Raw genomic sequence first — 26233 nt, 5'->3', positions numbered from 1 at the left:
CCACCTTTTCATTTTCATATTATTGTTCATTGTTTCCTTAATGTATGCTTTTCTCTTACTTAAAAAAGTCAAACATTCAAATAGCAGCACGTGCAAATTGCGAGTGATGGAAGTGACATCGTCCAAGCGTATGCACGGACAGATCGTGTCTCCTGGTACAGATCGTCTGCTGACAGGCATTATCATGTCCATGTGGAAGGCTTTTCCTCATATCTAATGAAAACCCAGAATTTCAAAAGTGACCGTCTGAGTGCTCCGTCTCTAAAAAGTGGAGGTAACACTTAGGTCGATTTTTTTTGTTGATCTTAAGATCTGGAGACACAAAGTAATATTAATAACATTAATGGATTAGATTGATACGGCGCTGTTCAAGACACTCAAAGCGCTTTACAGTAAGAAGTGAGAAACCATCATTCATTCACTCCACGTTGACGGTGGTAATCTACATTTGTAGCCACAGCTGCCCTGGGATAGGCTGACAGAAACGTACATGGCTGCCAATTTGCTTATGGCTTCTTTGACCACCACCAAACATGCATTCACATTGATACACCAGTGTAAGCGGCACTTGGAGAAGGTATAGGTTAAGTGTCTTGTCCAAGGACAACGGCAGTGACTGAATGGTAGAAGCTGGATTTGTAACAGCAACCCTCAAGTTTCTGGATGATGTTCTACCACCTGAGCCACGCTGTACTACTGTTTTAGCGCCATTCAATAGTTTTTCATATTTGGGGACCTGTTAAACAGGGGACCTTTAAAACATTAAAGACACAATTAATCAACCTTTTATGATGACAAGAGTTTGACCCCGGAATAGATTGATTTGATTTCCATTATTCTTATAGAAATAATGAATATTCGTTTCAAAAGCATCCTGAGACAGCTTGTGTTTGACCTATAAGGTTCCACAGCAAAACCAAACTACAGTCAGCTGATAGCATTGGGTTGATCACAAAAGGTGGCATTGTCGAAAACACTCACTACGTTTCCATGCACTAAATTAGTCTGATTTGTCATTGAGTTTGTTTTTTTGTATTTTCACACCTACGTGTGAAGTCCAAGTGTCCACGCACTCTATTGGTTGTACGGCATGTGCCTACTGTACACTTGGGGGTGCTATTTCCTTTTAGCGCAGTTAAATGAATTCCTTTTCCTGTTGACCTATGACGTCACCCTAGCCATTTGCGAATCTTTGCAACTTGTTTTAACTGATGTCCACTGTAATATCGGCACATATTACAAATATTACGTCTCTAATGGCTATCCATCCATCCATTTTCTACCGCTTGTCCCTTTCGGGGTTGCGGGGGGGTCGCTGGAGCCTATCTCAGCTGCATTCGGGCGGTAGGCGGGGTACACCCTGGACAAGTCACCACCTATGCTGATGTTGAATAGCGGACAGCATCAAGAAATGCGCTATAAACATGACGCTACTACCAAGAATGTATCGGGGCGGATGCCGGTCTGATGCAATGAAAGACCGACGGAAGAGTTTTTTCAAAGGAATTTTCAGACGAAAATAATGGAAACAAGACTTTTGAATGCCTTAAAATTCATCCAAAAGGCTGTGTGGATTGATGTAAGGAGTTTTAAATCCAAAGGAAAAAAACATTTGAGCCTCGACTGATATCCAGAGGAAGGTTGCTATTGTTCTGGACTATCTTGCCAGTTGTGCATAAAGTGAATCTGTTTGCTTGCACAAACGCAGCATCAAGAGGTTTGCGGACACTTTATTATTTGCCTTTAATATATCTGCTTCATTCTATTTCATCTCATTCGGGATTCCAAATTAAGCTGGCCTTCTATATTTCCTCAGCCATCTTCTTTAATAAATCTCTGTTTCTTTTTTTCTCCCATTGATGCACTTCAAAATGTTTTGTTCTTTTAGTTTCTGAAGCAAATAAACAGTCTCCTCTTCATTACAATCGTTGCTATGTTTTCATTGAATTGTCTGCTTCCAGGTTGTTTACCGCCATACTTGCCAACCCTCCCGAATTTTAAGGGAGACTCCCGAATTTTAGTGCCTCTCCTGAAAATCTCCCGGGACAACCATTCCCCCGAATTTCTCCCGATTTCCAGCTGGACTTAAGGCACGCCCCCTCCAGGTCCGTGCGGACCTAAGTGAGGACAGCCTGTCGTCACGTCCGCTTGGCCAACCAAAAAGTAACCACAGAACACTATACCGTATAGTGTTCTGTGGTTACTTTTTGGTTGGCCAACTGTTTACGTTGTATTGCGCACCCTGACGGCAAGTGTGGGAGTCGGTTCTGAAGTATGAAGTAAAGAGACGTAACTTTGTCACCTCGCCTGGTTATTGACTCCAACCCAGAATATTACACTGCCCATACCTATGCTCCTTCAAAGGCTGTGCTACTGGCTGCAAAGCATTGCACTTTCAAATACAACAATGAGTAGAGAGGAGTGTTATGTGTAAATAAATGAACACTGAAATTCAAGTATTTGTTTTATTTATATGTATATATATATATATATATATATATATATATATATATATATATATATATATATATATATATATATATATGTATATATATATATATATATATATATATATATATATATATATATATATATATATATATATATATATATATATATATATATATATATATGTGTGTATTTTATTTTATATATATATATATATATATATATATATATATATATATATATATGTGTGTGTATTTTATTATATATATATATATATATATATATATATATATATATATATATGTGTGTGTATTTTATTATATATATATATATATATATATATATATATATATATATATATATATATATATATAAAATACACACATATATATATATATATATATATATATATATATATATATATATATATATATATATATCAGTGGCGTGCGGTGAGGTTCATGGCTGGTGAGGCACTGACTTCATCACAGTCAGATTTACAAACATATGAACCCTAAAGAGTATCATATTCACCATTTGATTGGCAGCAGTTAACGGGTTATGTTTAAAAGCTCATACCAGCATTCTTCCCTGCTTGGCACTCAGCATCAAGGGTTGGAATTGGGGGTTAAATCACCAAAAATTATTCCCAGGCACGGCGCCGCTGCTGCCCACTGCTCCCCTCACCTCCCAGGGTGTGAACAAGGGGATGGGTCAAATGCAGAGGACAAATTTCACCACACCTAGTGTGTGTGACAATCATTGGTACTTTAACTTTACACTTACAAACTGTAGCACACAAAAAAGCACATTTAATAAAAAAAACTTTATTATGGTCTTACCTTTACTTATAAGTGCGGGAGCAGTGGTGTTCATGTTGGAAGAGTTGTGAATGAATGAAATATGAAATCCGCGCAGCAGTCTGCAGGTGTACCTAATGTTGTGTCCCTGTTCACGGCTCCTACGGAGCGCCGCGCGAGCATTGTTGTTTTTGCACTTTTTGGCTTCTTGTTAAGTGACTTTTTTTGGGTGGATTCGGTCTTGCACGTGGAGGGTTTGGGTGTGGGCTTTGGTTGGTGTGGCGCTCCCGTCGGGCGGTGCATTCTGAGGCGGAGATGCTTGGCACCAGGAGGCGGGGTTATGAGACGAGCCTCCAGTTTTATGATCGCTCAGCACAAGAAATACGTTACACACATACAGTTGTTGACAAAATACACTGTACATTATATACCTCAGCTAACTAAACTATGGAAATGTATAATATAATTCATATAGCAATACGGTCTCACTGCACAGCAGGCCAGCAGTTAGCCGAGTCATTGCGCACAATCCATGTTGAGGCACAACGCAGTGACGTGCCTCAACTGGCTGCTGATCACCGCACCGTCTCTTCTCAGTATTTGAACGGCAAATGTGAAAATAAAAATAAAAATAATCTAAAACTGGTGAAGTTAAATGGAAAATAACTTTAGTATAATCACTGGATACATATAACAATTTAATTATTTTTTTTTCTTTTTACTTTTTTTTTTCTTTCCATGATGGCAGGTGAGGCCGTGTCTCCCCTGCCTCTAGTGACTGCACGGCACTGATATATATATATATATATATATATATATATATATATATATATATATATATATATATATATATATATATATATATATATATATATATATATATATATATATATATAGCTAGAATTCACTGAAAGTCAAGTATTTATTCTATTTTATATATATATATATATATATATAAGAAATAATTAAATTTCAGTGAATTCTAGCTATAAATATACTCCTCCCCCCTTAACCCCCCCCCAATCTTCCGAATTTGGAGGCCCCCCCCCCCCAATCTTCCGAATTTGGAGGTCTCAAGGTTGGCAAGTATGTTTACCGCGCATTGAGACTGGCGCATGTGTGATACTAAGGGTCCTCTCCTGCAGCACACCGCCCCTCGAGAGAGCTGGTTTCCAATCGCATAATCCAGGTGTGTTAGTCCGATTTTTCAAAAACCCAACACGATTGGATTAAGGTGTTCCCATGGTCTGTAGAGGGCTTATTCAAAACCAAACTATTTGAGAAGTCTGAAGTGCATGTACACCAGGGGTCACCAACGCGGTGCCCGCGGGCACCAGGTAGCCCGTAAGGACCAGATGAGTAGCCCGCTGGCCTGTTCTAAAAATAGCTCAAATAGCAGCACTTACCAGTGAGCTGCCTCTATTTTTTAAATTGTATTTATTTACTAGCAAGCTGGTCTCGCTTTGCTCGACATTTTTAATTCTAAGAGAGACAAAACTCAAATAGAATTTGAAAATCCAAGAAAATATTTGAAAGACTTGGTCTTCACTTGTTTAAATAAATTCATACATTTTTTTACTTTGCTTCTTATAACTTTCAGAAAGACAATTTTAGAGAAAAAAATACAACCTTAAAAATGATTTTAGGATTTTTAAACACATATACCTTTTTACCTTTTAAATTCCTCCCTCTTCTTTCCTGACAATTTAAATCAATGTTCAAGTAAAAAAAAATTTTTTATTGTGAAAAATAATAAATCAATTTTAATTTAATTCTTCATTTTAGCTTCTGTTTTTTTGACAACGAATATTTGTGAAAAATGTCTTCAAACTTATTATGATTAAAATTCCAAAAAATTATTCTGGCAAATCTAGAAAATCTGTAGAATCAAATGTAAATCTTATTTAAAAGTCTTTTGAATTTCTTTTAAAATTTTTGTTCTGGAAAATCTAGAAGAAATAATGATTTGTCTTTGTTAGAAATATAGCTTGGTCCAATTTGTTATATATTCTAACAAAGTGTAGATTGGATTTTAACCTATTTTAAACATGTCATCAAAAATCTAAAATTAATCTTAATCAGGAAAAATTACTAATGATGTTCCATAAATTATTTTTTTAATTTTTTCAAAAAGATTCAAATTAGCTAGTTTTTCTCTTCTTTTTTTCGGTTGAATTTAGAATTTTAAAGAGTCGAAATTGAAGATAAACTATGTTTAAAAATGTAATTGTCATTTTTTTTCGTGTTTTCTCCTCTTTTAAACCATTCAATTAAGTGTAAATATCATTAATTATTAATAATAACATAGAGTTAAAGGTAAATTGAGCAAATTGGCTATTTCTGGCAATTTATTTAAGTGTGTATCAAACTGGTAGCCCTTCGCATTAATCACTACCCAAGAAGTAGCTCTTGCTTTCAAAAAGGTTGGTGACCCCTGATGTACACATACTGACTGGTTTATGACGAAGAAAGGATGTGTTGATTTTTGTGTTTCTTGTTTGCAGTTAAAGTCATCATTGTACTGTGTTAAATTCCTTGTCGATGACAAAGTAATGCTGCGGTTATTACCACAGATGATGTTGGCAGTGGAAACTTTAGATAGATCTGGGTTAACTGGCTGTGATATGTGGCTTAAATGCCTTCCTCTCCTGTAGTCTACAGTAACTCTTAAAGCTAACTGAGGAAGTAATTCACTTTACAGCTGGTGTGTTCTTCCCCTGGTCAATTTTAGTTAACATGGGACAAATGTGATATCAGAACAACATTCCCGCAGGCAGCAGTTGTACCATGTGCTTTTATGCCCCTGTGCAGGTGTGTCTAGTAGTATTAGTCATCACAATCTAAAACAGTGGTAAGTCTACCTCAAATTACCCCAGAGTACCCCGACTTACTACTGTAGTATTTTGAGAAACAGGCTGTTTCAGCACCAATTAAATAGTTTTTTTTACTGTATTTCAATGGCAGGCATCAATTTAAGTTATTAATGTTTTGAATCACAAATGAACTCATGGGTTAAAGTATCACAGTATAGTCTTCTTTTTTACATGAATATGTTTGTCATACAGTATGTGCGAACTACACCAACTTTAAGTGCAAAATGACAACAATGGTGGTCCACTGCCCAACAATAACAATAACTTGTTGTCGATAGTGTTATACTCTTCCTGGTGAACAAGATTGTTGTAGATCATTTTAGTGAGCATTTTCATGCCTGCCAAGTGTTTGAAAGTGACGAGCAGAGTGTCATCAGAGCAGACCTTCTTTTTACGTACAAGCCTTTTTGACTTACAAAGTGCATATGGTGGAAATGAGCATTGTACTATTATTTACAATGTAAATGTGTCAATACAGTTGTACCCAATTTCCATGGCTCTGTAAGTATTTTTGTCCTGAATAAATAAGATTCTAAGATACTTGATCACTAAGTCTTGTGTGTCAACACATTTGAACATCTATACACACACAGATAGTTAAGAAATGTATGGCATAATGGTGTTCATAACTTTCTGTAGCTTTGCAGGTGTCTTGAAGTATTTTCACATTTAGTAAAATCGTTTTTATACTTTAATTTGAATGTGAAATACCACTTTTAATGTTTTATGATACATTAAAAGTATGGGGGACGGTGTGGCGCAGTTGGGAGAGTGGCTGTGCCAGCAACCTGAGGGTTCCCGGTTCAATCCCCACCTTCTACCATCCTAGTCACGTCTGTTGTGTCCTTGAGCAAGACACTTCACCCTTGCTCCTGATGGGTCCTGGTTAGCGCCTTGCATGGCAGCTCCCGCCATCAGTGTGTGAATGTGTGTGTGAATGGGTGAATGTGGAAATAGTGTCAAAGAGCTTTGAGTTCCTTAAAAAAGGTAGAAAAGCGCTATACAAGTGCAACCCATTTACCATTTACCATTAAAGTGTGTTTTTACACTGCTATTCCTTCCTACTAGTAGTGTCAATTTGTGACATTCACAGTGAAAAAGAAATGACAGAATTTAGTGCTAAAAAGACACTTTTGTGTCAATCAACAAAAAAAAAAGGTTAAAATTTAACACTTAATAGTGAAAAGGAATAACACAATTCAGTGTTAAAAATACACGTGTGTGTCAAAACAACACAGAAAGTGTCAAATATTAACACAATTAATGAGTTTTTTTAAAAAAACACTATTGAAAGTGTTATTTTTATTAAAAAATATATAAACTCAGCAAAAGTGTTGATTTTAACTCGATTTGAGTTGAAATAACACCCCAGGTTTCGCTGTGTAGGTATGGGTAAAGAGGGCACTCACCGCTGAGCCATCGTCCGGGCTACACGAAGACCTGGTCGGAGACAGGCTGGACTCGATGTCGCTGCCGGCGAAGTCGTCCTCGGACTCCTCAAAGGACGAGACCGAAGACAGGCCGATGGAAGAGGAGTTGGACAGTTTCCTCGGCGACCGCATCAGAAACGGGGACCCTCCGCAGCCGCTGTCAGAGCAGGGAGACTCGTCGTCCGGGTGAAGCTCAAAGGAGGACCCGCTGCGGAAGGTGAGCTGGTTGGGCGACTCCTGGGTCCGACTGGGGCTGGGGTCCCGCGTGATGATTAGTTTCGGTATGGTCCCAGGGAACGTTCGAATACGAGTAGGCTCATCAGTGTCGATTTGCATTCCGATATCCGCTACGGTGTTTCCGTCTTCGGCACTTGTCATCAAATCATTCACTTCCAACACCCCACTGTCCACAACCGCATCTAAGCTTGAACAAGTCCGCGAAGTGTCCCCCCCAGTCCCGCTCAGCCCTCCTATGCAATGCTGGCTGCTTCCCCGCAGCTGCTGCTCTTCCATGGCGTCCGATGCATGGTCCTCCTGCCCGGCTATCGTCTCCTGGAAGCCCGCAGCTCTATCTTCGCCACTCCGCCTATTAATACCTAACACATGGGACGGATCAACCGTCCTTCCAACACCCGCTTGACTGCTTGCATCTTGGCCCTGCGATGCCTCCAAAAAGCAACCCGCGGCGACCCACTGCTCCTCTGCCGCGGGCACAGCCTCGTCTCTGGGTAACTTTCCCTCTCTGCGTTCGGCTGCTTCTTCGGCTGCGTTTCCGCAGTTCTGCTCCTCTCTCGTCGGGCTGGAGTCTCGCTTTCTCCTTCCCAAACACGACAAGGCTTGTTTTTTCATTAGGTTCCCGTGCAGCCGGAGGGGTCGACGCTTTCTCCCGCTCCCTAATCTGCGGCTGTCGAGCGAGCGGGTCGCCTGGCTTGCTTTCCACAGCGCTCCGCCGGGGGTAATGGTGCCATGCGAGGGAGTTGAGCGAGTTTGGCCCATCCCGCTCGCCGTAGAAGGGAGCAGCTCCTGACACACCCTGGCTGTTGGTTACGAAGATAAAAAAGTTGAAACCTTATGCATCGTGACAGTACAGTACAGTACAGCAAAGCATTATTAGTCATACTGTCCAACATCGGAAATTCTCACATCCTTCCTTCAGCCTTCCTGCTTAAAGCCACTGAGGAAGCAGTGAGACTTCACTACTACACTGAAGTGAACATTTACTTGATTACACAAATAATTGCACTTTTACAGAAGGCTTGTTTATTAAAATCACAAGTGTCAAACTCGAGGCCTGGGGGCCAGATTTGGCCCGCCAAATCATTTTATATGGCCCGCGAACACCAGGAAATACGTCAATAAAGTATTACTTATTTACATTTTGACAAAAAACAATAAATATACTGCTTTAAATTGAATCAGTTTTACACTTGAATATTATCCAATATTATCATACTCTTTAAACCTGCTCAGTGGCTTTGTGGTTAGAGTGTCCGCCCTGAGATCGGTAGGTTATAAGTTCAAACCCCGGCTGAGTCATACTAAAGACTGTCAAAAATGGGAGCTGTACCTCCCTGCTTGGCATTAAGCATCAAGGGTTGGAATTGGGGGTTAAATCAGTGGTGCCCAACCTTTTTCTAACTGCGGACCGGTCAACGCTTGAAAATTCGACGGACGGGGGGATGTTGTCATAGAAAAATACAATCATGCATGCTTACGGACTGTATCCCTGCAGACTGTATTGATCTACATTAAAATATTATGTAGGAACCAGAAATATTAATAACAGAAAGAAACAACCCTTTTGTGCGAATGAGTGTAAATGGGGGAGGGAGGTTTTTTGGGTTGGTGCACTAATTGTAAGTGTATCTTTTGTTTTTTATGTTGATTTAATAAAAAAAAAAAAAAAAAATTTTATTTTTTTATTTTTTGTGTGGCCGGTACCAATCGATCCACGGACCGGTACTGCTCACTGCTCCCCTCACCTACCAGGGAGTGAACAAGGGGATGGGTCAAATGCAGAGGGTAATTTCACCACACCTAGTGTGTGTGTGTGACTATCAGTGGTACTTTAACTTTTTTCAACTTTTCAATGTTTTTGTTAAAATAAAAATATCCATCCATCCATTTTCTACCGCTTGTCCCTTTTGGGGTCGCGGGGGGTGCTGGAGCCTATCTCAGCTGCATTCGGGCGGAAGGCGAGGTACACCATGGACAAGTCGCTACCTCATCGGAGGCAGCTGAGACTTATCTCAGCTTGTCTCCAGCACCCCCCGCCACCTCAAAAGGGACAAGCGGTAGAAAATGGATGGATGGATATTTTTATTTTAACAAAAAAAAAAAAAAAAACATTGAAAAGTTTAAAAATAAAATAAAATAAAAAGAAATGCTTAAATATCTGCTTGACTTATGAGTTCAAAACAATTTGTAAAAATGACATATTTTTTTAATTCTCATATTACTGTAAATGTAAAAAAAAAAACTCCACCACTGTTTTTTACGGTAAAATTCTGGCGACTGAGCTTCCAGTTCTTTACTGTAAAATGTACAGCACCACATTGTTTTACAGTAAAATCTGGCAGCTCAGTTGCCAGAATCTAAATAAAAAACAGAGGCACTGTTTTTCCATTTCCAGTACTATGTTGTAAAAAAAACACTGTCAATTTTACATAAAAATTCTGGCGACCAAGCTGCCGGATTTGAATGTTTAAAAAAACAGTAGTACTATTGTTTTTCCATTCACTGTAAAATGTTGTAAATAACAGTATATTATACAGTAAAATTCTGGAGATTGATCTGCCAGTTGTTTACTGTAAAAAACAGTAGTACTGTTTTTTCATTTACCATAGTATGTTATAAAAACACTATTTTACAGTATAATTCTGGTGACTGAGTTGACAGTTTTTCACTGTAAAATCTGCAGATTTTTTTTTACAGCGTATGTCAAAACTATAAATGATAATCAAATACATAGGGACAATTTATATATTTTTCGCTGTTACAAACCGCTCTCTGAGGGCAGCCATAACTGCAATTAAAACAAGTTTGACACCCCTGATTTAAACATATAATTCCCAGAGGAAGATTAATAGGCTGAAATAAGCAAAGCATTAGTCATACTGTCCAACCTCGGAAATTCTCACATCCTTCCTTCAGCCTTCCTGCTTAAAGCCACTGAGGAAGCAGGGAGACTTCACTACTACTTCGAAGTGAACATTTACTTGATTACACAAATATCCCCCCAAAAAATAGCTCTTTTAAAAGGGCATGTTTAGTAAAATCAAAGGTGTCAAACTCAAGGCCTGTGGGCCACATTTGGCCCGCCATGTCATTTTATATGGCCTGCAAAATACGTCAAAGTATTACTTTTTTACATTTTGACAAAGAACAATAAATGTACTGCTTTAAATTGAATCAAGTCTAAACTTTATCATCCAATATTGCAACAAATTATATTATCATACTTTGCATTATCATGAAAATAAATGCTTAAATATCTGCTTGACTTATGATTTTAAAACAAGTTACCCATCAAATTGTAAAAATGACAGTATATATTTTAAATCACAGTGTTAATATCGCATATTACTGTAAATGTAAAAATAAACTTAAAAGTAAAATTCTGGCGACTGAGCGGACAGTTCTTTACTGTAAAATCTACAGTTGTAGTTTGTATGGTTTATTATTGTTGAATAAACAGCACCACATTTTTTTACAGTAAAAACTGGCAGCTCAGTTGCCAGAATTTAAATGGAAAAAAAACCTTTTTTCATTTCCAGTAATATTTTGTAAAAAAAACACTGTCAATTTTACATAAAAATCCTGGTGACCAAGCTGCCAGACTATAATGTTTAAAAAGTTGTACTGTTTTTTTTCCATTTACTGTTGTAATGTTGTAAATAACGGTAAAATTCTAGGGATTGATTTGCCATTTTTTACTGTACAAAAAGAGAAGTACTTTTTAAAAATTTACAATAGTATGGTATAAAAAAAACACTGTTTTGCAGTATAATTCTGGTGACTGAGTTGCCAGTTTTTTACTGTAAAATCTGCAGATTTTTTTTTACAGCGTATGTCAAAAATATAAATGATAATCAAATTCATAGGTACTACTTATATATTTTTTCGTTGTTACAAACCGCCCTCTGAGGGCAGCCATAACTGCAATTAAAACCAGTTTGACACCCCTGATTTAAACAAATATAATTCCCTGAGGAAGATTAATAGGCTGAAATAAGTAGATGTACGTATTTAATTCTTTTTAAACAGTCAGACTTCACAATGTAACACTGCTGTCCTGTGTATAGACACTACATCTCCAAAGTTTACCCTCTGGCCACGTATTTCAGAAAACAAAGTATCAGGGGTTGGAATTTTCCTTTTAATTTTCTTGTTATTTTGCGTAACATTGTCAATGCAAGTCTATGATGTCTCAAAACTTTTACTTCACCAATACAGAAGATCCAAGGGAACACTAGTCAAAGATCCATCAGTGACAGAAGTGCTCTGATGTTTTTAGAAATCTACTACAAAAACGCTAGTTAAAGATGCTTTAATGGCAGGAGCGTGCTTGATTGATTGATTGAAACTTTTATTAGTAGATTGCACAGTACAGTACATATTCCGTACAATTGACCACTAATTGGTAACACCCGAATAAGTTTTTCAACTTGTTTAAGTCGGGGTCCACGTTAATCAATTCATGGTAAATGATGTTTGTAAAAATCTACTTCAAAAACACTAGTCAAAGATCCTCTGTACAACATTCCTGCTGGCTTTAGGAATCTACTACAAAAACACTAGTCAAAAATCATATATTTAACAGGAGTGCTACGATGAAGTTTTGAGGGTCTACTAAAAAATGCTAGTCAAGGTTTCTGTGACAAGAGCATTCTTATTGTTTTAGTAATCCACTGCAGAAACGCTAGTCAAATGACATGAGCGCTCAGATATTTTTAGGAATTGACTACAACCACACTAATAAAATCTCCTCTATATCGGTGTTTTTTAACCATAGAGCTGTGGCCCATTGTTGGGCCGCAAGCGCCGGACAAAAAAACCCATTAATACTCAGTTGTAATACAATTTTCCACCACTTGTGGCAGTAAAGACAATATCAAACAAAAGAAACACACAAACAAAAGTCTGGATCTTAAGTTATAGAGAAGTTTCTTAAAAGGGATCTGCACTTTTTTCATTCACAATCATTATGAGAGACAAGAACACACGTCTTTTATTTAGGATTTTGAAGATGAGAAAAAACGTTCGCAAGATGCGGCTAATGAGCGTCAACATTGTAGCATTTAAAGCCATCTTAAACAACTTCAAAACTCTGCATCAACGTTTTATATACACACATATAATGTAATAACAGACACAATTATAACAAAATGTAATATGTACAATATTTACCATATTTTGGTCATTTTATGCACAGCAGGAACTAATTCTTTAGCTGCACATTTATTTCCGTTTCCATAGCAGCACAGACAATGAAGACGAATATTTTTGGACAAATTAGCATTGACAACCTTATCTTATTCAAACTAAATATAGGGAGGATGAACTACTGCTTATTGAAGCAAGCACGAAGAAGAGGCTGAAACGTTTGAGCCGACGGAAGCCGAGAGAGCGAACTTTGAGCCAAACTATGCCAAAATAATGGATTGTTTACCCAAATCAACTGGACACATCCCCGGCCAGCTGGACAACTGTCCATCGAGTAAATCACTATACTACACTGTAAAAAAAAATTCTGTAAAAAAACGGTCATCTACTGGCAGCTATGGCTGCCAAACAAAAACCATAACATTAAAGTAAAACATTGTAAAACAAATAATGATCAAAAACATTATATTCACAGAAATTTTCATGAAACATTTTGCGGAAAAATATCGTAATTTTACAGATTTTTACTAAATTATTAAGATTAACCACCTTTAATAAAGTGACGATGCAAACAGTTCTGCAGAAAAATACCTTTGTTCTATTATTCTACAGAGTTTTTCCAAACTATTACGATCAAACACCTTTAATGAAGTGAAAATGCTGGCAGTTCTACAGAAAAATACCATTATTTTACAGATTTTTTCTGAATTGTTAAGATCAACCACCTTTAATAAAGTGACGATGCAAACAGTTCTGCACAAAAATACCTTTATTCTATTGTTAGTATGGACATAGACTTTTATATAACAAGCTACATATTTAATGAAAGATAATTACTGTAATTTTACATGAATTTGAAAGTAATTTAAGAAAACAGAAAATGCTATGTATAATTAATTTGCTATTTTTCTGTAAAAAAAAATACAAATATACATATTTTGTCATTATAAATGATAATGATAAATTGGTTGTACTTGTATAGCGCTTTTCTACCTTCAAAGTACTCAAAGCGCTTTGACAGTATTTCCACATTCACCCATTCACACACTGATGGAGAGAGCTGCCATGCAAGGCGCTACCAGCACCTATCAGGAATAAGGGTGAAGTGTTTTGCCCAAGGACACAACGTACATGACTAGGATGGTAGAAGGTGGGGATTGAACCCCAGTAACCAGCAACCCTCCGATTGCTGCCACACCGTCCCATTACTGGCATATTACTTAAAATAACAGGCGGATTGTTTATTTACAGATAATGTCTTCAATTCTACAGTTTTATAAACTATTTAAAAAAAATAGAAAAATTACAGTAGAAATTTAGAGTAAAGTAACCATAAAAATCGGATTTTTTTTTACAGTGTATTGCTCATGATACATGCGGCACATCAGCGTACACTACAGTGCATATGCTGTCGAGCAAGCTGTGTACAAACAAAACATGAAATGTGGGATGATACTTTACAGATACTGTAATGTGATTTTGTGTGTTTTTCAGTCAGTACAGATTGGTATCTTATCACATTGTTGTGCATTACAAACTCAAACGTGTTTCGTGCCGACGTAGAAGCTCGCTTATCTCTTGCAGTGTTTCCCACACATTCATTTATTTGTGGCGGCCCGCCACGAAAGAATTAAGGCCGCCACAAAAAAAAAAAGTTTTTAATTTTTTAATTTTATTTTATTTTTTTTGTGTCCTGTCAAGCTTCTCAGGTAAATCATATAGTTGATGTAGATGCCCATATTGGCTGTTCAGATTTACTTTACAAAAGAGAAGTGTAGGATCAAGATTTTTGGAGCTCTTTGTTCAGTGGATCAGATGTTTGATGAAGCTTTGTGTCTATCTACCACCAGTACTGTTTTCTGTTTATTTGTTACTGACTGTGGCAGGACACCTCTGCCTCCGTTTCACTTTATGTTGCTGGTAAATAATATGGTTGTAGTAGTAGGCTATAAATAATTTAGTAGGCACTAATTAAAGGGGCAGAGCTTTAAGAGACATTTTAGCTTTTATATTTTTATAAGATATATTTTTTGTAAGAACCACAATTAATAAATATATTTCAGTGAATAACTTATTGTTCAAATCTATATATAAATATGTACATAAAGTGTTGTAATTATATTGTAAAATGGATGGATGGATGGATGGATGGATGGACGTTTAAAACAAAACTGTTATTATTAATTAGTAAGTATACATTTTTTGAGCCTTTTTAGAGAAAATCATATCATTGTAGTAAATTATGCAAATCACTCAATGATGTCATGGTGACCACGCCCATAGTCACGCCCCCACCGCCACAGGTATCTTGGCAGTTTATGGGAAACACTGTCTTGCTGTAGTTAGCTTCTACGGCTAATACGATGTGTTAATACGCTAGAAAAAGAGTTCCTCAGTGTTCGCTCTTGCAATAACTATGTCGCTACAGCTTCCTTGCTATACAGGTTATGGAACGTACATGAAGTATTGTTGACGGTTTTTGAATGCATTTTTAAAGTCATTTAGGAGGTATAATGGATGGCTCTCATTAGCTGCATTGCTAACCGCCAAGAAGGAGCCGATTTTATATGTTGGAATGCCAAAAAAAATGGTGTTCTTGTCCCTCATAATGATTGTGAACGATAGGCAAAATGCCCCAAAAAAGTGCAGATACCCTTTAGGCGCAAAAATTATGATTAAAGTGAAAATTGGAATATAACAAGATTCTATCAGTCGGCATCCTAATGACAGCAGACATTGTACAGTAAGTAATGTTTTATTAGAATAGAATAGAATAGAAAGTACTTTATTGATCCCTTGGGGAAATTCAGCACCACAGTTCGCTCACAATAGACAATAAACACTTATGTATTTTTTTTACATGTGAATAATATAAATACAGTCTATTATACAGCATTATTCACAAGTGAATAATATAAATACAGTCTATTATACAGCATTATTCACATGTGAATGATATAAATATAGTCTATTATACAGCATTATTCACATGTGAATAATATAAATACAATCTCTTACACAGCATTATTCACATGTGAATAATATAAATACAGTCTATGATACAGCATTATTCACATGTGAATAACATAATACAGTCTATTATACAGCATTATTCACATGTGTATAATATAAATACTAGGGCTGTGAATCTTTGAATGTCCCACGATTCGATTCAATATCGATTCTTGGGTCATGATTCGATTCAAAATCGATTTTTTTTAATTCAACACGATTCTCGATTCAAAAACGACTTTTTCCCGATTCAAAATGATTCTCTATTCATTCAATACATAGGATTTCAGCAGGATCTACCCCAGTCTGCTGACATGCAAGCAGAGTAGTAGATTTTTGTAAAAAGCTTTTATAATTGTAAAGGACAATGTTTTATCAACTGATTGCAATAATGTAAATTTGTTTTAACTATTAAATGAACCAAAAATATGACTTATTTTATCTTTGTGAAAATATTGGACACAGTGTGTTGTCAAGCTTATGAGTGTAAGCCACTGTGACACTATTGTTTCTTTTTTATTTTTATTTTATAAATGTCTAATGATAATGTCAATGAGGGATTTTTAATCACTGCTACGTTGAAATTGTAACTAATATTGATACTGTTGTTGATAATATTCATTTTTGTTTCACTACTTTTGGTTTGTTCTGTGTCGAGTTTGTGTCTCCTCTCAATTGCTCTGTTTATTGCAGTTCTGAGTGTTGCTGGGTCGGGTTTGGTTTTGGAATTGGATTGCTTTGTTATGGTATTGCTGTGTATTGTTTTGTTGGATTGATTAATTTAAAAAAAATAACAATAAAATGAAATGAAAAAATAGATTTTTTAAAAATGAGAAGCGATTCTGAATCGCACAACATGGGAATCGCGATTCGAATTCAATTCGATTTTTCCCACACCCCTAATAAATACATTATACATTTACAGTACATGTACAGTCAAAGGGAACATATGCATTATACAGTCTGATGGCTGTCGGTATGAAGGACTTCCTGTGTCGTTTCGTGTTGCATTTTGTTTTTATTTGTATTATTATATACTATAATAATGTGTATATATAATGTAAATTATATATACACATTATTATAATATATAATAATTTGTATTATGTTTGTTGACTCTCATGAAGTCTGCATTGAGTAGAAATCAGTGATGTAGTGGGGGAAAAAAGCGAACGTCAGGATGAAATTAATTCTTAAAATGATCAAAATACATAAATATTAAATGTTATTATAAATGTCCATTACTACATTACATAGATACTTGCATCATGTATATAAAACAATAATGGAAAGTGTTTGGATGTTTTTAAGGGCTTTTATAGGCAGAATAAAGCGATTCCCATATGCTCCATTGTAAGCAGATTTTTGATTGCATTTATTTAATATTTAGAATGTATAAAAAAAAAAAAATCATATTTGTTCTGTCTTACATAAGATTGTGAATGATAGGCAAAATTCCTCAGAAAGTGCAGTTCCCCTTTAAGTAGATTAGATAATATAATTATTGAGTACGATTACTAATTCAGTGTTGATATTTGAGTGGGTCCCGGGCCCCTATGTAGTGGAAAAGTTAGGCCCTGAGGTCAAAAAGGTCAAGAAACCCCGGCTCCCTATGACAGAAGCGCTCTAATGGTTTTAGGAGTCTACTGCAAAAAATGCTAGTCAAAGTTTTTGTGACAGTAGCGCTCTAATGGTTTTAGTGATACACTGTTAAAACATAAGTCAAAGATCCGTCAATGACAGCAAAAACAATAATAAAAAATATATTCTATTGCTGGGTTGCAAGCACGTGACCGATAGGTGCACTTTCAGATTTGATTTGGGGGGCAAACATTCAACATAGCTACTGTTTATTTAGCACTGGCTGCGCTGGTGTCAGTGTATTATAAAGCTTTAGGAGGTGAGTATATAAGCCAGATATAATTTAACTTCACTTTTTATTTTATTTTTTAATTTTTTTTAAGTCAATGGAAAGCAGACTGAAAATGCTGCGGACATGCTCAGTTCTCGCCTTTGGAAAGTGTTCCAAGGGTGATGTTGGTAAAAGTTACTTTGGACTTCCTAAGATAGTCATCATAAAGGAAAATAAATTGTTACAACAGTGTGAATGTTGTCTGTCTATATGTGTGGCCCTGTGATGATGTGGCGACTTCTCCAGGGTGTACTCAGCTTTCCGCCTGAATGCAGCTGAGATAGGCTCCAGCACCCCCCGTGATCCCAAAAGGGACAAGCGGTAGGAAATGGATGGATGGATGGACAACAAACAAACAAAAACGCATTGAAAGATTGTTGTTGCATTAAAGGGACTGTTTGCAACCTTCATGCCTGGAAGACGCCAACTTTCCAATGTGTTTTAAACATTATATCCCGCCCTCTTACGACTTTTAGTACATAATGACGTAAATTACCATCATAATTAGCTATCATTGTACAAGACCCAAAACCAGTGAAGTTAGCATGTTGTTTAAATGGTAAATAAAAACAGAATACAATGATTAGCAAATAATTTTCATCTCATATTCAATTCAATAGACTGGAAAGACAAGATATTTAATGTTCAAACTTTTTTGCAAATAATAATTTTTAATTTTCCTGAGGGAACTCTCCTGAAGGCATCAATAAAGTACTATCTATCTATTAACTTAAATTTAATGGCAGCAACACATTGAAAAAAAGTTGTCACAAGGGCATTTTTACCACTGTGTTACATGGCCTTTCCTTTCAACAACACTCAGTAAACGTTTGGGAACTGAGGAGACACATTTTTGAAGCTTTTCAGGTGGAATTCTTTCCCATTCTTGCTTGATGTACAGCTTAAGTTGTTCAACAGTCCGGGGTCTCCGTTGTGGTATTTTAGGCTTCATAATGCGCTACATATTTTCAATGGGAGACAGGTATGGACTACAGACAGGCCAGTCTAGTACCCACACTCTTTTACTATGAAGCCACGCTGTTGTAACATGTGGCTTGGCATTGTCTTGCTGAAATAAGCAAATAACGTTGCTTAGATGGCAAAATATGTTGCTCCAAAACCTGTATGTACCTTTCAGCCTTAATGGTGCCTTCACAGATGTGTAAGTTACCCATGCCTTGGGTACTCATACCTGTGTATTACCTGCCACTAGGCAGGTAATACACCCACTTATTTCCTAGTAGGCCACTAGGAAACTTATTTCCTAGTAGGCTAGAGTTAGAGTTTCCGCCCTGAGATGGGTAGGTTGTGAGTTCAAACCCCGGCCGAGTCATACCAAAGACTATAAAATGGGAGCCATTACCTCCCTGCTTGGCACTCAGCATCAAGGGTTGGAATTGGTGGTTAAATCACCAAAAATGATTCCCAGGCACGGCCACCGCTGCTGCTCACTGCTCTCCTCACCTCCCAGGGGGTGGAACAAGGGGATGGGTCAAATGCAGAGGACACATTTCACCACACCTAGTGTGTGTGTGACAATCATTGGTACTTTAACTTTAGATGCTGGCTTTTGAACTTTGCGCCTAGAACAGTCCGGATGGTTCTTTTCCTCTTTGTTCCGGAGGACACGACGTCCACAGTTTCCAAAAACAATTTGAAATGTGCACTCGTCAGACCACAGAACACTTTTACACTTTGCATCAGTCCATCTTAGATGAGCTCGGGCCCAGCGAAGCCGGCGGCGTTTCTGGGTGTTGTTGATAAATGGCCTTGGCTTTGCATAGTAGAGTTTTAAGTTGCACTTACAAATGTAGCGACCAACTGTAGTTACTGACAGTGGTTTTCTGAAGTGTTCCTGAGCCCATGTGGGGATATCCTTTACACACTGATGTCGCTTTTTGATGCATTACCGCCTGAGGGATCGAAGGTGCATCTTCTTCTTTCGTGTATCGTCTTCATATGTCCATCTTCGTGTCGTGTAGCCACTCCCTCGTCTCAGGTCCCACTTGGAAGAGGCCCTCCTCTGAATGTGGTCTATGCCGGGGACAGGTGGTGATGATGTGGTCGGCAGTCTGCTTAGGCTCCCCGCACTCCTACTCTGCACTGTCTGTTAGGCCCCACTTCTTCATGGACGCTTTGAAGCAACCAACCCCTGTGCGAAGGCGGTTCAGGAGGGTCCATTGCCCCTGAAGGTGTGTAATATCATGGCTTTCGTGCAGTGATTTCTCCAGATTCTCTGAACCTTTTGATGATATTACGGAGCGTAGATGGTGAATCCCAAAATTCCTTGCAATAGCTGGTTGAGAAATGTTGTTCTTAAACAATTTGCTCAGGCATTTGTGGACAAAGTTGTGACCCTCGCCCCATCCTTGTTTGTGAATGACTGAGCATTTCTTGGAAGCTGCTTTTATACCCAATCATGGCACCCACCTGTTCCCAATTAGTCTGTTCACCTGTGGGATGTTCCAAATAAGTCTTTGATGAGCATTCCTCAACTTTCTCACTCTTTTTTGCCACTTGTGCCAGCTTTTTTTTTTAAACATGTTGCAGGCATCAAATTCCAAATGAGCTAATATTTACAAAAAATAATGTTTTCCAGATCGAACGTTAAATATCTTGTCTTTGCAGTCTATTCAATTGAATATAATTTGGAAAGGATTTGCAAATCATTGTATTCTCTTTTTATTTACCATTTACACAACGTGACAACTTCACTGCTTTTGGGTTTTGTAAAACTTTTGCTCACAATTAAAAGCAAACATATAGCAGAGAGATGGCTTTTATCTAAAAAAAACAAAAGTCAGAAAGTGGGGCACTAGTAAGCCAATGTGCTGCTGTATTTAGCATCATGCGTTCTACAACACATTACACACATTCATACCATGTTGAAGTTTCTTAAACAACACCGCTCATGTGTAAGTATACTGTATTAAGAATAAAAAAGTAGATAAATCAATAAATAGGTTTTATTACAAATTTGATTGTGTTGTCTACTTGTGTTCATTTGACGAGAGTAATAGGTTAACCAGCAGCCACATTTATTGGCGTTTTTTGTTGTTGTTTCAAGAACTTTTTTCTCTTTATAATGGACTATCTTAGGAACTCTGTAATAACGTTTTACAAAACTCTTATTGGAACGATTTTTCACAGGCAAGAACAAAATGTTTGCAGTTTTCACTTGAATTCTTGCCTCCAATACGCTTGTTTTTCTCCCCTGTGTGCCTGAATCCGAGGAGACATCAACATGGATCCCAGACATACAACCCTTGGGAAATTATGGAATCACCAGTCTTGAATGATTTTCATTCAGTTGTTAAATTTTGTAGGAAAAAAGCAGATAAATGGGTTTTGAATGGCAAGTGGGAGTTTACTTGTATAGCACTTTCTACATTCAACGTAGGGGTTGTATTATAATAGTGCTCTGATGTTTTGAATACATGCTTACAAAACGAGTCAAAAGCCCTCTATGTGACAGGATTGACTGGCTGTTTTCCAAGGACCTACTTTTAAAATTTTGGTTAGTCCAAAAGGCTGTATATGACAGCCCTTTTTTGCTCTTTTTAGTCCTCTACTCCAAAAGTTCTGAACTAAACTCAGGTTTAATGTTATTTAAGGGCTGGATTTGCCTTGTAGGTCAGTTAATAAGGAAATACCTAAATAAAAAGACAATGGGTTGATTCTAGATTTAAATAAAAGGCTCATCGTCATGGAGTTTTAGGCCTGTTTGCAGACATCGATTATCGGGGCTCTCCAGTTGTTGACCTGGAGCTTTCGTTCTCTCTAATTTTCCTGTTAACATCACTTTTTCTAAACTGTCTTTTCTGTCTTCAATAGGCTACAGGAAATAAAGAAGTATTTCAATGAATCACAATAGGCGCGCCTGCAATTAATGGTAATTTACATTAAAGCAGCAGCAATTAGCTACTTTACGTATTTCTTTTATACATGGCTCAAAGAAAACTGGATTATCAACTCATAGTCACGTTAACTATAATCCTAACACTTACGTACACTAACATCTCCAGTGTAATGTAAAATAGTAGTCACCTGATAGTACATTGTAGCTCAGAACAGAAACAGGAAATCAACGTGCAGTGTCACAATGAATAAAAAAAGGATAAAAAGTAAACCACTGTATATGAAAAAGAAGTCAAATTTTAACAACTGAATGTCAAAATGAGCATTATGAGAGTACTATTACCTATTTGTTTAGGTCTAATAGGACAACATCTTCTTAACGCTTTACATTTTTGATCATGATATTGCAGCTTTAGTTTTATATTATACATTCATCATTGATATTACAATACAACTATTTTCATTAGAGTTTAACAAGACTTCTTTAGTAATGTAATTGTTCTATTCTTGTAAAATTGTGATTTTTAAGAAGAAGAAGAAAGAAGAAGAAAACATTTTGCGCCCCCCGAGTATCACTTGTCTATAACATTGTTGTAAGTACTGTACACCCCTGCAAAACACTGTATTGTTGTTAAAGTTGGAGAAAACAAAAAAGACAAAAAATATATAGATTAACTTACAATTAAGAATAACGTTATTAACATTACTTTTTTAGTATGTAACATAAAAGATTTAATGTGTGCCTCAAATTAAACCAAAAACAAAATAATTATTTAAACTATAAACATTTTGTGACCGACTTGGGCCATTTGATACTGAAATATAAAAATAAATAGACTCAATAAATAATAATGAATTAAAAATTGATCAGCAACATTAACTCAGGAGCACATTTTTTAATCTACAAAACAAAAATGAATAAAACATTTTGTGTTGATTATTTTTTAATAAATAAAAATGAGGAAGTCATGATTAATGGCTATAAAGAGCACATTTTGCAGTGCACAGCTTTTCGAAGCAGGGTTTGAATCATGATACTGATAAAGCATATATTGTTTACCCCCCAGCAAGACACCACACCCCCCACTTCTATATTAAAAAAAAAACATATTTTGACTTTATAATCGTAAAATTCCAACTTTACCACAAGACATTATTACTTTTTCTATAACACCTCTGATTTAGGATTTATTGTCGTAAATGCGCATCTTAATTCTGAGAAAATACAAATCTTTTATTCATTATAGCAACTTCACTTGAACAAAAACATCGTATTGACTTTTTAGTAATATTCTTATTATACCAGTAAATTTTAGAAATATTTTTACTTTAAACTTTATACCATATAATTGATTCTGCACAACAACTAAGCTTTTAGTTTCCATCCATCCATCCATCCATCTTCCTCCGCTTATCCGAGGTTGGGTCGCGGGGGCAGCAGCCTAAGCAGGGAAGCCCAGACTTCCCTCTCCCCAGCCACTTCGTCCAGCTCTTCCCGGGGGATCCTGAGGCGTTCCCAGGCCAACCGGGAGACATAGTCTTCCCAACGTGTCCTGGGTTTTCCCCGTGGCCTCTTACCGGTCAGACGTGCCCTAAACACCTCCCTAGGGAGGCGTTCGGGTGGCATCCTGACCAGATGCCCGAACCACCTCATCTGGCTCCTCTCGATGTGGAGGAGCAGTGGCTTTACTTTGAGCTCCTCCCGGATGACAGAGCTTCTCACCCTATCTCTAAGGGAGAGACCCGCCACCCGGCGGAGGAAACTCATTTCGGCCGCTTGTACCTGTGATCTTGTCCTTTCGGTCATAACCCAAAGCTCATGACCATAGGTGAGGATGGGAACGTAGATTGACCGGTAGATTGAGAGCTTTGCCTTGCGGCTCAGCTCCTTCTTCACCACAACAGACCGATACAGCGTCCGCATTACTGAAGACGCCGCACCGATCCGCCTGTCGATCTCACGATCCACTCTTCCCTCACTCGTGAACAAGACTCCGAGGTACTTGAACTCCTCCACTTGAGTTTCGACAACAAAAATACAGTGGAGTGGACCAACAATTACAATATTTATTGCTAGGACTAGGGATGTCCGATAATATCGGGCTGCCGATATTATCGGACGATAAATGCTCTTAAATGTAATATCGGAAATTATCGGTATCGGTTTCTAAAAGTAAAATGTATGACGTTTTAAAACGCCGCTGTGTACACGGACGTAGGGAGAGGTACAGAGTGCCAATAAACCTTAAAGGCATTTCCTTTGCGTGCGTGCCATCCGAGTCACATAATATCTACCGGCTGTTCTCACGAATTAATGCAAGGCATACTTGGTCAACAGCCATACAGGTCACACTGAGGGTGACCATATAAACAACTTTAACACTGTTACAAATATGCGCCACTGTCAAGGCTTGGACTTTGCCGTGATTTGTTCTCCCGTGGTGCAAATGATTTGGACCATACGTGGCGTGAAGGTGGGTACATGATTTAATAATGACTACAAAAAGGAATAAACAAAAAGCGCGCACAAGGCGGAAGTACAAAAACTTGGCTAATGAAACAAAACTTGCACAAAAGGCAAAAACTATGAACAAAAACACTAACTGTGGCATTAATAAACAAAACTTACTTGGCATGGAACTATGGTGGCAGGAATATCATGGGTAGCATGGATGGATAGATAGAGAATGTCACCAGGACGAACAACAGAAACAGACAGGCTTAAATAGTGACATGATCAGTGAAAACAGGTGCGTGACTCGAAACGTGAAACAGGTGCGTGACATGACATGTAAAAATTAATGGGTTGCTATGGTGACAAAACAAACAAAAGTGCACAAAGAGTCCAAAAACAAAACCGAACATGACTAAAACAAAACATGATCACACTGACATGACAGCCACACAGTGAACCCACACCAAACAAGAATGACATTTCGGGAGAACATCCGCACCGTAACACAACATAAACACAACAGAACAAATACCCAGAATCCCTTGCAGTACTAACTCTTCCGGGCCGCTACAATATAATATAAAAATTAGGCATAATAATGTGTTAATTTCACGACTGTATATATCGGTATCGGTTGGTATCTGTAATTAAGAGTTGGACAATATCGGAATATCGGATATCGGTAAAAAAGCCATTATCGGACATCTCTAGCTAGGACTTAACATGACGTTAGTTTATTTGCACAATCAGGTCTTTGTAGTTATATTTAGGCATAGTGACTACAAAAGATCACAAACTCATGCCATCTATTGTCCTTCCTTTACCTTTAGTTCTGCTCAAAAACACTACTAATATGATAGAGAAACACAGAAATAATCTCAAACAAATCAAATGTTCAAACCAAAATGTTACAAAGAGATCAGTGTGACATGAGCACGGTGCGATTGTATTCCACAAAATGATGAAAGTGATCATTTTAAGAGCCATTTCTTTTTCAGCACTTTTCCTTTTTCCTGCTTTTATTACATACCTTCATGAACGACTTCTTTCGGGTGTCTATAAAAGCTTGTTTCCGAAAGTACCTCTATATACCTGTATATGAACACCCAAGAACAAAACAGCAAAACGGCATTTCCTGCTCAAACTCTAATTTGTTTTAATTCTACCATCATGTGAATTAAGCCACGAAGAAGAAAAAAATCAGACGCGACGTCATATGAAACCCAGCAATTATGATTTCCCCCCTAATATAATGACTTTCACCTAGTAAAATTGGGACTTTATTATTGTAACTCAATTGTTTTTAACATTACTGTGTACACAGTGGTTTTCTTTCTTTCCTTTTTTGTCTTCTTCTTTCTAAATGTACAATATACTGTCATAATAATAAATTATGACTTCTTTATTCTTGTCAATAAAAAATTGTATTACATAACATTAGGACTTTTTTCATTATATTAGGACTTTAATAGAATAAAATGACTATTATATAACTGAAATTACAACCTTATTCCCTTTTCCCATATTACAACAGTATTCTCCTAAAAACTCTTTATGAATATGATACTGCAACTTCATTAATGTTCACTTCCAGCTAGGGGTGTAACGGTACGTGTATTTGTATTGAACCGTTTTGGTACGGGGGTTTCGGTTCGGTTCGGAGGTGTACCGAACGAGTTTCTACACGAACATATTAAGTAGCCGGATAAGCTTAAGTCTTAACAAGCTGCTCCGCTTCGTACTGCCTCTGTCTCTGTCAGTGCCTAGCAGCACCCAGCATTGTCCCACCCACACAACCATCTGATTGGTTACACACAGAGCGGTAACAGCCAATCAGCAGTGCGTATTCAGAGCGCATGGTGTCAGTGCTCCAGCGTCGAGCAGATAGGTGTTTAGCAGGTACGCATCAGGCAGCGGACTCTCCCCAAATTATAATAAACACCTCCCAGTCAACTACTAGTAACATCACTATGAGCCCGTTGACATTCTAGAAACATAAACTGCAGCTCAGCTCGCTCGCAGTCCTGGCTTGAGGTGAAGGCTAATTCACTTTTAGCGTA

The 26233-nt window shown here is 37.3% G+C and overlaps 1 protein-coding gene across 1 annotated transcript in view; it reads right to left on the bottom strand.

Moving 5' to 3' along the window:
* The window catches only part of LOC133658357 (inositol-trisphosphate 3-kinase A-like), a 78010-nt gene that overhangs the window by 39383 nt on the left and 12394 nt on the right, over window positions 1-26233 (bottom strand). Inside the window, exon 2 of the mRNA XM_062060278.1 lies at window positions 7531-8588. Within this exon, the coding sequence (XP_061916262.1) occupies window positions 7531-8547 (1017 nt within the window). The 5' untranslated portion in view covers window positions 8548-8588. The remainder of the gene's footprint in view (window positions 1-7530; window positions 8589-26233) is intronic.

This window comes from Entelurus aequoreus, linkage group LG10 (assembly GCF_033978785.1).
Source record: "Entelurus aequoreus isolate RoL-2023_Sb linkage group LG10, RoL_Eaeq_v1.1, whole genome shotgun sequence".
NCBI lineage: Eukaryota > Metazoa > Chordata > Actinopteri > Syngnathiformes > Syngnathidae > Entelurus > Entelurus aequoreus.
This window is presented reverse-complemented; position numbering and strand designations above follow the sequence as displayed.